The sequence below is a fragment of the Trichechus manatus genome, unplaced genomic scaffold (assembly GCF_000243295.1).
Source record: "Trichechus manatus latirostris isolate Lorelei unplaced genomic scaffold, TriManLat1.0 scaffold00154, whole genome shotgun sequence".
Taxonomy (NCBI): domain Eukaryota; kingdom Metazoa; phylum Chordata; class Mammalia; order Sirenia; family Trichechidae; genus Trichechus; species Trichechus manatus.
The window spans coordinates 2,788,587-2,802,015 of NW_004444090.1; the positions used below are offsets into that span (position 1 = coordinate 2,788,587).

Sequence of the window (13,429 nt, forward strand, 5' to 3'; positions counted from 1 at the left end):
ATGTTAGATAAAGCTCAGAAGAATAAATAATATCAACAACAGTTGTTTTAGATAGTTCAAAAGATATTTAAAAAAATAGATAATATGCCTAAGTTGATTTATGAAGCACTAAAGATAGGGAAATGGAAAAGACATGTCTTAGGAACTTTCCAAATTTAAAATTCTGTGATTTCATGTTTTTTGTATTAAATGAGTTATTTCTAATCCTTAGAAGAATAAATGGATAGACAGTCATGAAACTGCTGATTTTTCATCACCTAGAAGACTTATGGAAGAAGCAGATACTTGATTTGTTTTAAATAATGTTATTGTTAGCACATGTGTTAGAATCCTAACCTTCTAGAGCAGGATGAGACTGTGTCCTTTACTTTAAATATGGGGAGAAAAACCTAACTGATTTTGAAGTAGTGACAGACAGAAATAGAATTTACTCTTGATTTCAGTTCTGTATTCTCCCTGCTATATCACTCTTTTCTGTGACCAAAGCAGATAATGATTAAAAAGTTTAATTTAATTGAGGGCCCAACATACCTATTCTGGAAGAAAATTTGAATACAAGGCATATTTCATCAGAGTCCTCTGAAGCCTTACCATTTGTGTTGCTCCTTGAAGTAAGTTAGACAAAAAAATTGCTTGGAACTGTTTTTGACCAAAATTAATTGTTGATTACTTTAATCATCTTATATATTCACTAGGTTTATTTCTAATTGACTTTGAGGAGCATTCTAACATTAAATATACTCTCTGAGATGAAAATTTGCCACTGTTAAAAGTATTCAAAAGATTGTGGGTGGGGGATGAAGTACATAGCTTGTGAAGGTGATTTATTTTAAAGTGAACAACACTTATTTGAATATATAAGAGATGGTATGTTTTGTTTATTTTTAAATCAGTGTACAATTTTTAGTTACAACTCATAAAGCATTTGTTTTGTAGTTCTTTTAGATTCTAATAAATTTGAAATGTATGAAAATGAACCTAAGCAAAAGTTTACTTTTTACTCTGTTTATATTTGAAATGACCCTAATGCCAGTGAATCTGAATATCAGATGTGGCAGAGAGGCGAGAGTTTAGCTTGCCTGAGAAATGCTATATACTTTTTATAACAACCTTCTTGCTTCAGGTGATAAGTTAACTAAAAATAGCTCTCAATCAACAGAAAGAGAATATATGCAGAAAGAAAAACCATCCAGGGAACATTATGCTGAGTGAAGTAAGTTACTCACAGAAGGACAAAGATTGTATGGTCTCACTATTATAAAAAGTCAAGAACAGATATGCACACAGAAAGCAGTGTTCTTTGATGGTTACCAGGGATGGGAGGGGGAGGAAAGGGGGAATCACTTTTTAGATAGTAGATGCTTGTTATTTTTGGTGATGGGAAAGAAAATACCAAGTATGGATGAAGTGTGCACAACTTGACCAAGGTAAATGAAGACATTAAGAAGTACACAAGAAAAAGGGACAATTTCTGTAAATGCTATAACATGTACGATTTTGCAACAACAGTAATAAACAAAAAATGTGCGTGATTACATAGGTAGATATGTACGCATATGTGTATAGGAAGACACATGGGAGTACATGCACGTGCATGTATAGATGTGTCTGTAGGCATATGTATATACATGTTTGTGTGTGCTGCATGTAAACCTGTTGCCGCCCAGTTGATTCTGACTCATAGCAACCTTATAGGACAGAATAGAACTGCCCCATAGGGCTTCCAAGGAGCAGTTTGGTGGATTCAAACTGCCTACCTTTTGGTTAGCAGCCGAGCTCTTAACCACTGTGCCACCAGAGCTCCAATGCTGCACATATATATATAAAATAAAGCACATAGGGGGCACAGTTACAGAGACTTCCTAGACATATCCAAACAACTCGTGGGATTGGTTTACTGGGTTCAGAGGCTTAGGACCATAGTCTCGTGGGACAACTTAGTCAATTGGCCAAACATAGTTCATAAAGATAATGTGCTACACTGTAGTTTGGTGAGTAGCAACTGAGGTCTTAAAAGCTGGCAAGCAGCCATCTAAGACACAACTATTGGTCTCTAGTCGTCTGGAGCAAAAGAGAGTGAAGGAAATTAAAGACTCAAGAAACTAGTCCACAGGACTAATAGCCCACATGAACCATGGCCTCATCTAACCTGAGACTAGAAGAACTAGATGGCACCCAGCTACCATTATTGACTGTTCTGGCCAGGGAAACAATAGAAGGTCCTGGTTAGAAATGGGAGAAAAATTTACAACAAAATTCGAATTCCTAAAAAAAGCCCAGACCTACAGGACGAATAGAGACAAGAGGAACCCCCAAGACTGTCGCCCTGAGATACCTTTTGAACTTGGCACTAAAGCTACTCCTGGAGGTCACCTTTCAGCCAAATAATAAATGGGCTTGTAAAATAAGCAGTATCACCTGTGAGTAATGTGTTTCCTCAGCTATATGAGACCGACCAGTCAACACTGAAGCTAGATCTGTGGAAACAGAACAAACAGAATGGAAATATTGAGAACGCTGACACATTGTGAAAATTGTAACCAATGTCACAGAACAATTTGTATAAAAATTAGGAAATGGGAACCCAATTTGTCGTGTAAACTTTCACCCTGAAACACAATAAAATATTAAAAAAAAAAAATTTGGCACAGTGACTGTAATTTAAATGTTATTAAATCTGTATAAATGGAAGCTTTTAGCTCTATTTGATTTATTAAATACAATGCATATGTGTTTATATATTTTTTAATTTCATATTTTAGGATTAGTAACATCTGGTAAGACCTATTCTGTGGAATCTCTCTCAGAACTATTGACATCAGACTCCGAAGGAAGCTATGCAGGAGTGGGTAGTCCTAGAGATTTACAGTCCCCTGATTTCACAACAGGATTTCATCCAGATAAGATTGAGGTTTGTTTTTAATGTACTGTTTCCTTAACTTCATTTTTTAGGTCTTCAAACAGTTTATCTTTCATTATTTTTGCTCTAACTTTAAAACTGTCTCCTGGCTGGTTTACGGTGCTGTTGTGTATACCGTTGAGTCGATTCAGCTCATAGCGACCTTATAGGACAGGGTGGAACTGTCCCATAGTGTTTCCTAAGCTGTAATCTTTATGGGAGCAGATTGCCAGGTCTTTTCTCCCAGGGAGCAGCTGGTGGATTCAAACCACCAACATCTCCGTTAGTAGCTGATCGCTAAACCGTTGTGCCACCAGGGCTCCTTTCTGGTTTATTAGAAGGTGTAATTAAAGGCTCAATGTAAGCAGTGCTAGTTTTCTCAAATTTGCACAGCGTTTTTAGTTTTTAAGATTTTAGTGGCTGTTTTGAGTCCTTTATGACTTTATAATCTTCAATACTAAAATATAATGTTGAAGTATAGCAACACTATTGACATAGTGAAAAAATATAATTTTAGCTAAATTATTTGAAATTTATTTTTTGAAATGTCAATTAACATTCACTGAAAATTGTTGAAGGGAAATTGTTTTGAAAATAAGCCTAATTTCAAATTCTATAGTCTTTCTCCTCCATGGTGTTAACAAAGAAAAACAATCTGGAATGATTGAGTTCTTATCCTAGTCTATCCACAAATGACATTAAGCTGCAGGGTTTCTAGCCTGGTCATCTTGGGAAAACCATATTTTTAGATGCTTCTTAGTATTTATATTCTCTAATTGTTAATCTACAAGGAATGAGGCTCTGTGTAACTTACTAGAGAAGGCCCCCCTACTCATCTATAGAACATATTCAACTTCTAGAAATTTGTGAGGCAGTGGAACTCTACCTTTCTTCTTAGAGTCTTCTTGGCCTCAAGGATTTAGTTTTTTTTTCCCCCCCTTTTTGTGGAAGGTACACGTTTTGGGGCAATTTTTTGTCATATTAATGTTTAAGATTCATCTGGAAGACAGCTGAGATTTAAAGGAAACTTGAAGCCATGTCATAAATATAATAACAGAGACATCTGTCTTGAGAGTAGAAATACCCTTTTAATAATTTCCTTGACATATAGTAATAGCAATAATTTGGGGACCCCTTTTGAAGTATCAATATTATTTGAGAATTTGAGTACTTTAGTTATATTCAGAGTGAATAATATTATGGCATTTGTATCAGACTTTCATTTTGTTTCATGCTAAAGTCATGGACATTAATTTTAGCTTACTGCTTCATATCTTACTTGAACAGCTTTCATTATTATTATTAATACTTTTGTTTAGTACTCATGTAGATAAGAATTTAATATGCAGACTTGTTTCTCTAAAAAAAATTATTCTCAAAGCTCATAATCTGGTTATAGTTACTAATGTGGCTTGAGAATTGGTTAAGGGACTAAACTAAAAAAAACCTGAATTGAAAATGCTAGATGATAATTGTCATAAGATTTTACTCTTTAATATAATTTAACCAATATTTACTATGTGTTTTTTACTGTGCTTGGTACATGCTATTACTGACTTCTAAAATTTTTTCCCCCAGGGAAAAGTTAAACCGTATGTTAATGGCACACCTCCTACATATTCTAGGGAAGATTTAAAATCATGGGAAAAATCACCAGTACTTAAAACATCTGCTCCACAGCCCATTCCCAGTAACACAATTGATAATACAAGCTCTTCCAGTTGGGTTGTTGGCTCTTTCAGGTGAGATTTACATTTTGTTCTGTATCTGTTAGTCTGAAAAATACCATTCATTTTTAATCACATGAAAACTTTTAATGAAGTACATTTTGCAAATAGTAATATAAATTTTTTAATACACAGAAAATTACCTAAATTCTTACAAAGTGCTAACCAGTTAAAACAGGCTTTGATTTTTCCCCCCCTAGGCAAAATTTTGTTGCTTTTGTATTATCATCGGTGAATGGTAGCATATACTATATAATATGTATATACTGTGACTTGGTAGCAGCTATTCTTTTCTTGGATAGTATATATTAGTTAAAACTCCCAATCAGGAAGACCATTCATGGGCTTGCTTTATCTTTTTCAGCCCATTAAGGGGTATTTAAGATCTTACAAAAGTTATTTTTATTCAGAAGTGATTTTCACAGTATATGCATTTAATGTTATTATGCTGTCCTTTAAATTTGTCTGTATTTTATATATACTTTTATTTAGAAAAGTCAGTTTTTAAAACTGAAGGAGTAGATGTAATTAGAATACAGTGTTTGTTCTTTCGCAGTGCTCATCGAGCCTGTGCTCCATCTTTATATGCCTGCTATGGTTGATAATAGGCTAAACTGCTAAATGACTTATCAAGTATACTATAATCTAGACCATAATTTTTTATTCTCACGATGAAATAAAACCCATTGCTGTTGAGTTGATTCTGACTTATAGCGACCCTATAGGACAGAGTAGAACTGCCCCATGGGGTGTCCACTGCACCACCAGGGCTCCTTAACATGTTGTTGTTGTTAGTTGCCATCAAGTCATTTCTGACTCATGTTGTTCCCATGCCTTCTGAGACACCTCTTCAAGAGACCTCTAGGTGAGTTTGAACCGTCAACCTTTTGGCTAGTAGTCAAGTACTTAACTGCTTGTGCCACCCAAGAACTCTTACAATCAAATAAGGAATGCAGTATGCAAGGAACATGCTAGTAATTTCTCTTCCTTTAACATTGTATTTAATAAGTGCTAATGGAGCCCTGGTGGCGCAGTCGTTAGGCGTTTGGGTGCTAACCAAAAGGTCAGCAGTTTGAAACCACCAGCCACTCCTTGGAAACCCTATGGGGCAATTTTACTGTGTCCTATAGGGTCACTATAAGTCAGAATCAACGTGACGTCAAGGGTTTAATGTATATTTATTTAGAATAAGATTTTCAGAGCTTCCAAAAGGTTGATATTCCCGTATTTGTTCAGTTGCACTTGTGTAACTTTTTTAAAATATGCTGTATTGTGCACAGTTGGAACAAAGACTGTGTTGATGTGGTCTAAAGTAGTTCAGAAATTAGTCTCAATTTTTTTGCCTATTTTAGTCAACAAATTAGAGCATTCATAGTGTGTGGGCAACACCTAGAAGCATCTTTTAATTACTAATGTTAAAATATTTTAAGAATATATTTGAAGAAGAGCTTGGTAAAAAGTCAGCAATAGAGGTTGAGTCTGTACTGTTTTAGTACAGTGCCCATTGACAAATGTTAAACATAAACATTTCTGCATTCATTTTGAAGTATTGCTTAGCTAGGATAATCAATAGAATTTATTTTTAATGAAAAGAAATAAAAGAAACAGTCACCTTTTAATATGTAATAATATGTCTAGTTTTTACTGTATCAGAGATTTCATTTAGATCAGAAATGGTCTGTTCCTGAAGATTGTAGAATTCTTTTTCTCATGGTACATCCCCCTCTGGCAGACTTCTAATCATTGAGACTCTCCAAGTTTTCTATTTAATGTGTGTTTTTATTAATTTTAAACAGTAGTAAATATTTTGTTTGTTAAATAGTAGAAAGGAAAGAACATAATTTTTAAGCTTCATTCATCCTAAAGGGTAAGAATTTAATTTGACTTTTGGTGAGCTCTTCTGCCTAAGAATGTTTCCATTGCTCACTTGTTTTTTTTTTAATATGAGAATATAAGAGTTTCAGTTATATTATTGAACATTATGACTTTGGAAGCATGTAGTTATTTAGGTATGTATCTTTCATTCAAAATATCCTTTTTGAGGTTGGCCATGTCTGACAAAATAGACTTAAATTATAGTCTCACTATCTTATATATAATTTACAGTTTTAGTGGAGTTTGGGGATTGGGCTTTGTGGATAAGAGAGTGCTTTGTAAGGTAACTTTCATATGTCTTTTAGTCCTGTCAGTCCTCCTGTCATGGATCTCAGAACCATCATGGAAATTGAAGAAAGTAGACAAAAATGTGGAGCTACACCAAAGACAAATTTGGGGTTGGTTAAAAAAAAATCATAAAAAAGGAAAGACAGTGTTGAGTTATATTTCTGCCCTAGAGAATTGGAAAGATTACTTGACTTTTTCTAGTATTTTTCTGCATTTGATATTATAGTTAATTAATTATAAATCCTTTGCTAAATAATTTAGCCTCCATACCATTATTTATGTGCTGAAGAGTAAGTTGAATTGATTGATAGTCCAGCTTCTGTTGAATACAACATTACAGTGTCAGAAACTTACCTCTAAAGTGATCATTGTGGGCTGTTTCTGAAGAAAAGCCACAGATTGAAGGCATGAGGTACAATACTATTTTCCACTAGAAAAATACGCTAGTGTACTAGTAGGGGGGCTCAGATATAGTTATTACTTGATCATTGATAGTATAAACTGATATTGTCACTGCTGAAATTTGCAACCATTTTGATTCAATAATAGTAAAATCATACCAAAGAAATAGAAAGCAATACAATTATCTGTAACCTTCGTTAAGCAAAAATTAACAATTGGTTTAATTTAATTTCTAGCAAAATGATTGCTGAGAAATTGAACTTTCTCAAAAGCAAAGAAACTAATTGGTTTAATTTAATTTCTAGCAAAATGATTTCTCATGGAATCAAACTTTCTCAGAAGCAAAGAAAAATGATCGCAGTGACTACCAAAGAAAACAATTCAGGAATGAATAGCATGGAAACAGTTTTAACCACTCCTTCAAAATCCCCCAAACCAGTGAATGCATGGTATGTTCTTATTGTTATTAAAATAAGCATGAATCTGTGTGTTAGCATTTAAGATGGTTCTTGGCTTCTTCCTTTTTTTTCTCTCTGTGTTTCTAAGATCTTTTCAAATATTTCCTTTTTTGCTTTTAAGTTACAAATTGAAACTTGGGAAACGAAGACTCCCATTTTTTCGTTTGTTCGTTTGTGCTTTTAATATTGGATATTTTGACATGTGCAAGGAGTCCTAGTGTTGCAGTGATTAAAGAGTTCGGCTGCTAACTGAAAGGTTGGCAGTTCGAACCTGCTGGTCGCTCTGTGGGAGAAAGATGTGGCAGTCTGCTTCCGATAAGATTCATGAATATCTTCTCATGGTTATAACCATGGCTATGTTGGCACTTATTTAAGCAGCGTTGTTTACTTACCGTTGTATTATATAATTTTCTCCATCAGAGTTCACCCGTAGTGGCAGTATTAATAGGAATAATTCCAAGGAGGTCAGATAACAATTTTGAGATGTGTAAAGTAGGTTGTGCTTCCTTTGCCCCTCCTGTTTTCCCTTTTCTTTGTAACTTATATCATCAACCTGTAAGTGGATTCTAGAGGAGAAATACATGGATAGTGTGTGGGCAAGGAAGAAATCAGTAGAAGCGTGTTTTTCTCGAAAGAACTGGGGAGCGTCTTGGAGACTAGCCTGTTATTCATCTATTATCTCTCTAACCTAATCTAATCTACCTATCTATTCAATATGTGGAGAAATCCTTCCAGGCTTCTAATATTTCATTATTCTGTTTGTAAGAGGGAATATTTTTTTATAATGTAAAAGTAAATTATTTTGAGGAGAGTAGTAACTCATTTTATTCTGAGTGCTACCAGTGAGACTAAGGCAAAGTCTGTTAGAGTTACTAAGTAGGTCCACAGCATGGTCAGAGAAAAAGAAAAACGAGATAGGAAAATGTAAGAGAAAAGAGAGTAAAGTATGAGAGAATAGGTTTAGCAGAATTTTTAAATTCAGCAGTATTTGTTGTACACCTTCTACATGCAAAACACTGTGCTAATTTATAATGATTAGTCAATAAACAAGATATTCTTGGTCACTGCTGTGGTAGAGTTTATTTATGGTCTAGCCTAAACAAAAGCATAGAAAAGACTTAAAAAAAGAAAGTTCTTGGATCAGCTCTCAAGATACTAAATATATTGCAGCCTGTGAGCATTAACTAAACACATGAGGATGCTTTGGGGGTTTAGTAATATAATTTTAGCCTTGCCACCCAGTAGTTATTTTATTTAAAACCAAAAAGTAAATAAACAAAAGAAGGGAGAAAACTTAATGATCACTCAAATTAAGGAATCCAACAAATGGATACATTACTGAATTTCTTGGTTCAGAATCTGTTTAAAACATAGGAGTTCTTTCTTTCCAAACCCCAATTAATTTTTTTTTTAAGAACATAGTTTAAAAAGTCAAATAGCATGGTAATACTCCAAGTCTTACAATAAAAGGCAGCACATCCTCTGCCCCAGGCCTTCCCTTTTATGACTGGTTAAGTAAGGTTTATAAGAGTCACATGGTGAGTATTGTTACATTTCCTTTCTTTTTCCTATAGTTACTAATTCCTTCGATTTTTCCCTTGCTGCCTGTGTACTCATCACTGATTTTCTCCCCAAAACTCTCCAACACAGCTATAAAATTCTTTTCAGTATGGTGAAACATAGCAAGTAATCTGTCAGTTTCATTTGTTTTCTTGGAGGCATCTTCCTTGGAGCCCTGTGTTCTGTGGTCTGAACTGGCTCCTCTCGAGGCCTGTTGAATATCTGTCGTCTTGGGACATTCTTTAACTATCATCCTTGGAATTTACATTGCTCCAGTGCTTGATCCCTGTTTGATTACATCCTGTGTTTTTTTTTTTTTTAAATTTCTTGGTTTACTCCTTGTTTTGATGTAGTACAACCTCCAGTAGTTTTCTGATAAAGGATGTGTCGGATGTACGTTTTTGGAGATATTATGTATATGAAAATGTTTTTATTTTCTCCTTCGCTCTGGACTGATAGATTGGAACAGAATATTAAGTTGGAAATCATTTGGAGAATTTACTCTTTTTCTTTTTTTTGGGGGGGGTTTTTGCTTTCATTGCTGTTGGGAAGTCTAATGCCATTCTGATTCCCAGTTCTTTATATGCTACCTGTTTTCTTCCCCAGCCTTTTTACTGGAAGCTTTTAGGGTGTTTTCTTATCCCTAGTGTTTTGAAATTTCACAGTGATATGCCTTGACATGGGACTTTTTGATACACCATGCTGGGTACTTGATGCACCCTTTCAATAGAGAAAAGCACGTCTTTAAGTTCTAGGAAGTTCTTATGTATTATTACTTTAATACTTTCTGCCTCACTATTTTCTCTAGAATTCATATTAGTCAGATACTGTCATTGTGGACTGCTTCTCTAATTTTCTTTTCTTTGTCCATATATCTGTCTTCCTATTCCACTTTCTTGAACATTTCCCTGACTTACAATCTTTGTACTGAATGCCTTATTTCACCTATTAAAATCTTTAGTTGTCAGAAGCCCTTTCTTGTTTACTGATGGTGCCTTTTTTATTGCATCGTATTCAGCGTACTGTTGGAGGTCATAGTCCGGGCTGTAGGCTAGGGAAAATAACAAAGATAAAATGAGAAGTAAAGAGGAAGAAATAAAGCTGCTATTTGTTATTGATATAATTGTATACATAGAAAATCCAAATATGTATATATTTATAAAATTCAAAAGTATAAATTATTGAAATAAATGAGTTCAACAAGATTTCTGAATACAAACCAGTATACACACATTTCTGTATATCGAGAACAAATGGTGAGAAAAGAAATATTACTTACAACATCAAAAAATTAATTTACCTATATCTAACAAAAGATGGATAAGACTTCTATTCAGAAAACTATGAGATATGTTTGAAAGGAACTTTTAAAATCCGAAATAACATGGAGTTGTATCATGTTCAAGAATCAGATGACTCACTGTTGTTACTTCTTCACCAATGGATCTGTAGAGCCAATGCAATCTTAATTGAAACCCCAACTTTTTTTTTTTTTGTGGAACTTGGCAAGCCAACTCTAAAATTTATGTTAAAATATATGCAAAGGGGCAAGAATAGTCAAAAGCATTCTTGAAGAAGAACAAGACTTAACTGTACCCAATATCAAGACTTCTAAAGCTGTAGTAATTAAGATAGTGAGGTGTTGATGCAAAGATAGGCAAAAATAGTTTCAGAGATCAGAACTGAAGACCCTAAACAGATTCTTAATTTTTGACAATGTTTGCATTGTATAGCAATACAGAAGGGATGGTCTTTTAAGTAAATGATGTGAGACAATTGCATATCCATAAGAAATAACGAACAAAAAACTTGACTCCTAACTCATATCATCTACTATTATCAAATTCAGATGGATTGAAGATTTAAATGTAGAAAGCAAAACAAGAAAGCTTTTAGAAAATAATATAGGAGAATAACTTAATGACCTTAGGATAAAGAATTACTTTTTTTAATAGGACATAAAAAGCACTAATCACAACAGTAAAGACTGGTATATTTGGCTATATTAAAATCAAGAACATCTGTTTATTAGAAGACACTGTTGAGAGAGTGAAAAGGCAAGCTATTGAATAGAAGATAAAGATAGACAGTACCTAGTGCGGGGAAGGATGGGGAGGAATGGAAATTGCATACATACTAGTGTGACTGTAAATTGTTCAGCCACTTTGGAAAGCACATTGGCATTATTTACTACAGTTGAAGATACCTATACTGTATAAATACTTTTCACTCTTCAGTATATACCCAACAAAAATATATGCACATGCATACCAGGCAACGTTTATAAGAATGTCCATATCATCATTATTTGTAATAGCCAAAAACTAAGAACAACCTAAATTTCTGTCAGCAGTAGATGGATAAATTGTAGTTTATTCTTAGAGTACTACACATTTATGAAAAAGAATGAATTACGAGCAATTGTAACAATGTGGATGAATCTAACCAATATAATTGAGCAAAAGAAGCCAATCAGCAAAAAATAAAAACCCAAAATCCATACTTAAGATTTCATTTATATGAAGTTAAACATAGACTTTGATTTACATTCATGTTTTATGTATTCTTCACTGTGTTGTATTTTATTTTTTGTTTTAAGTTCTGATTAGAAGCTGTTTGTGCCTGTGTGGAGCAGGTTGTGGTTATGGTAAGGACTTTCACTAGTCTGCTCGCATACTCACTCACCTGGTCTTTATGACTCCTAGTATATAATTGTACTCCTGCTACTTGCAGTTGGATGTGGCAATGGAAAGTATTACAGATACCTGATTCTCCCATTAGAATGAAGTTCTAACTAGTTGAATTTGAAATCTAATGTGAAAATACCAAGTATATGTGAGAGTTGACCACTTTTTATTATCAAATGTTTTACTTGGAGAAATAATACATTTCTCACTAGTCATCTTGAGTGGAGGAATGCACAATCTTTGTGCCCTGGCTTGATACATGAATGTGAATTCTTCTGAATTCATTTTAGGGCTAACCATGTATTTATCATTTTGAAAATTAAATGATTAATTTCTATGTAATATAATTAAGAAATTTTATTAAAGCAAAAAATTTCAGAGCTGCTTTAGCTGAGGAACAAAGTCTTGGTTAATTTTTGTGTGGATTCAAATCTATAAATGCTTCTCCATAAAGTTCTTCTGGCTGCTAAGATGGAAAATAGCAGGAGCTTATGAGTTAGGAAAGTAAAATCATGGGAAATCAGATAGTGTTTCAAATGATGGCATGAGCAATGGAAAGAATAATAGAACTAATTTAAAGAAATATGCATAATATATTTTATAGGTAACTACTGTACATAATTAACGAACATGAGTTTAAGAAATTCTGTAAGTACTCTTACTTGCCTATGTTTATTCTAAGATGTTATCCCAAGTAACTTTTTGAAAAAGAACTTTTTAGCATTGATATCATTCACTGCATCTCAGTCTCCGAATTACCAGTAGGGTGAATCTGACAGTTTGTGCTTTTCATACAGACAGCTGTGACGTTTCTGTATTTAAGACGATGAATTACTTATAGGGGACATTAAATGAATTTTCTGGCAAGAATATTTGCCAAAAGAGTGTTCCTAGTTGACTATACACCGTATGTACACTGTACTTACTTCTTGATAGAAACTTTCAGATATGTGTGTGCTTGGGGTTGGTAAAGAAAAGTGAATTTGTATGTGTTTTTAGTTTTTCTCTGTGTGCGTTTGTTGGAAATTTTTATGATAAAATAAACGGCTAATTCCTTTTGAAGAAACATTTTTAACATGAGTACCTTAGTAGATCATGTTTCTGACACAAATTTATAAAGAAAATTTCTCTTATTTAAGAGTTTTACTTAGGGTAAAGTGACTTTTAAGTGCAGACACAGCAGTAAAGTATAGTGATTAAGCCTGTGTTCCGTAGCCTGCCTGAATTTCAGTGGTGGGTCTGTTATTTGGTAGCAGTGTGAACTTAGATCTGTTTTTTAATCTTTGTCTTAGTTTCCTCATCTATAAAATCTGGGTAATACTACCTACTTCTTAGGAAGTATTTTGAAGATTAAACTGAGTTAATGCATTGAGTACATTTAGCACAGAAACTTTCATATTGTAAATAAACAAGTTAGCCATTATTATTTCTTGATATGTTCACGTGAGTGCATGATATCTTTAGCATATATTAAGATTTTGGTGGTTTTTTTTTTTTTCTATTTTTACAAAAAGACAAGGCAGTTTGTATTGA

At 33.7% G+C, this 13,429-nt stretch overlaps 1 protein-coding gene across 3 annotated transcripts in view; it reads left to right on the plus strand.

Moving 5' to 3' along the window:
* The window catches only part of IBTK (inhibitor of Bruton tyrosine kinase), a 106,989-nt gene that overhangs the window by 62,735 nt on the left and 30,825 nt on the right, over positions 1-13,429 (plus strand). For 2 of the 3 annotated variants that reach the window (XM_004386056.2, XM_023740393.1), the window contains exons 22-25: positions 2,763-2,911; positions 4,478-4,641; positions 6,807-6,899; positions 7,497-7,640. In XM_004386056.2, coding sequence (XP_004386113.1) covers positions 2,763-2,911; positions 4,478-4,641; positions 6,807-6,899; positions 7,497-7,640 — 550 coding nt within the window. The remainder of the gene's footprint in view (positions 1-2,762; positions 2,912-4,477; positions 4,642-6,806; positions 6,900-7,496; positions 7,641-13,429) is intronic. The other variant, XM_023740395.1, reaches the window with a different exon arrangement.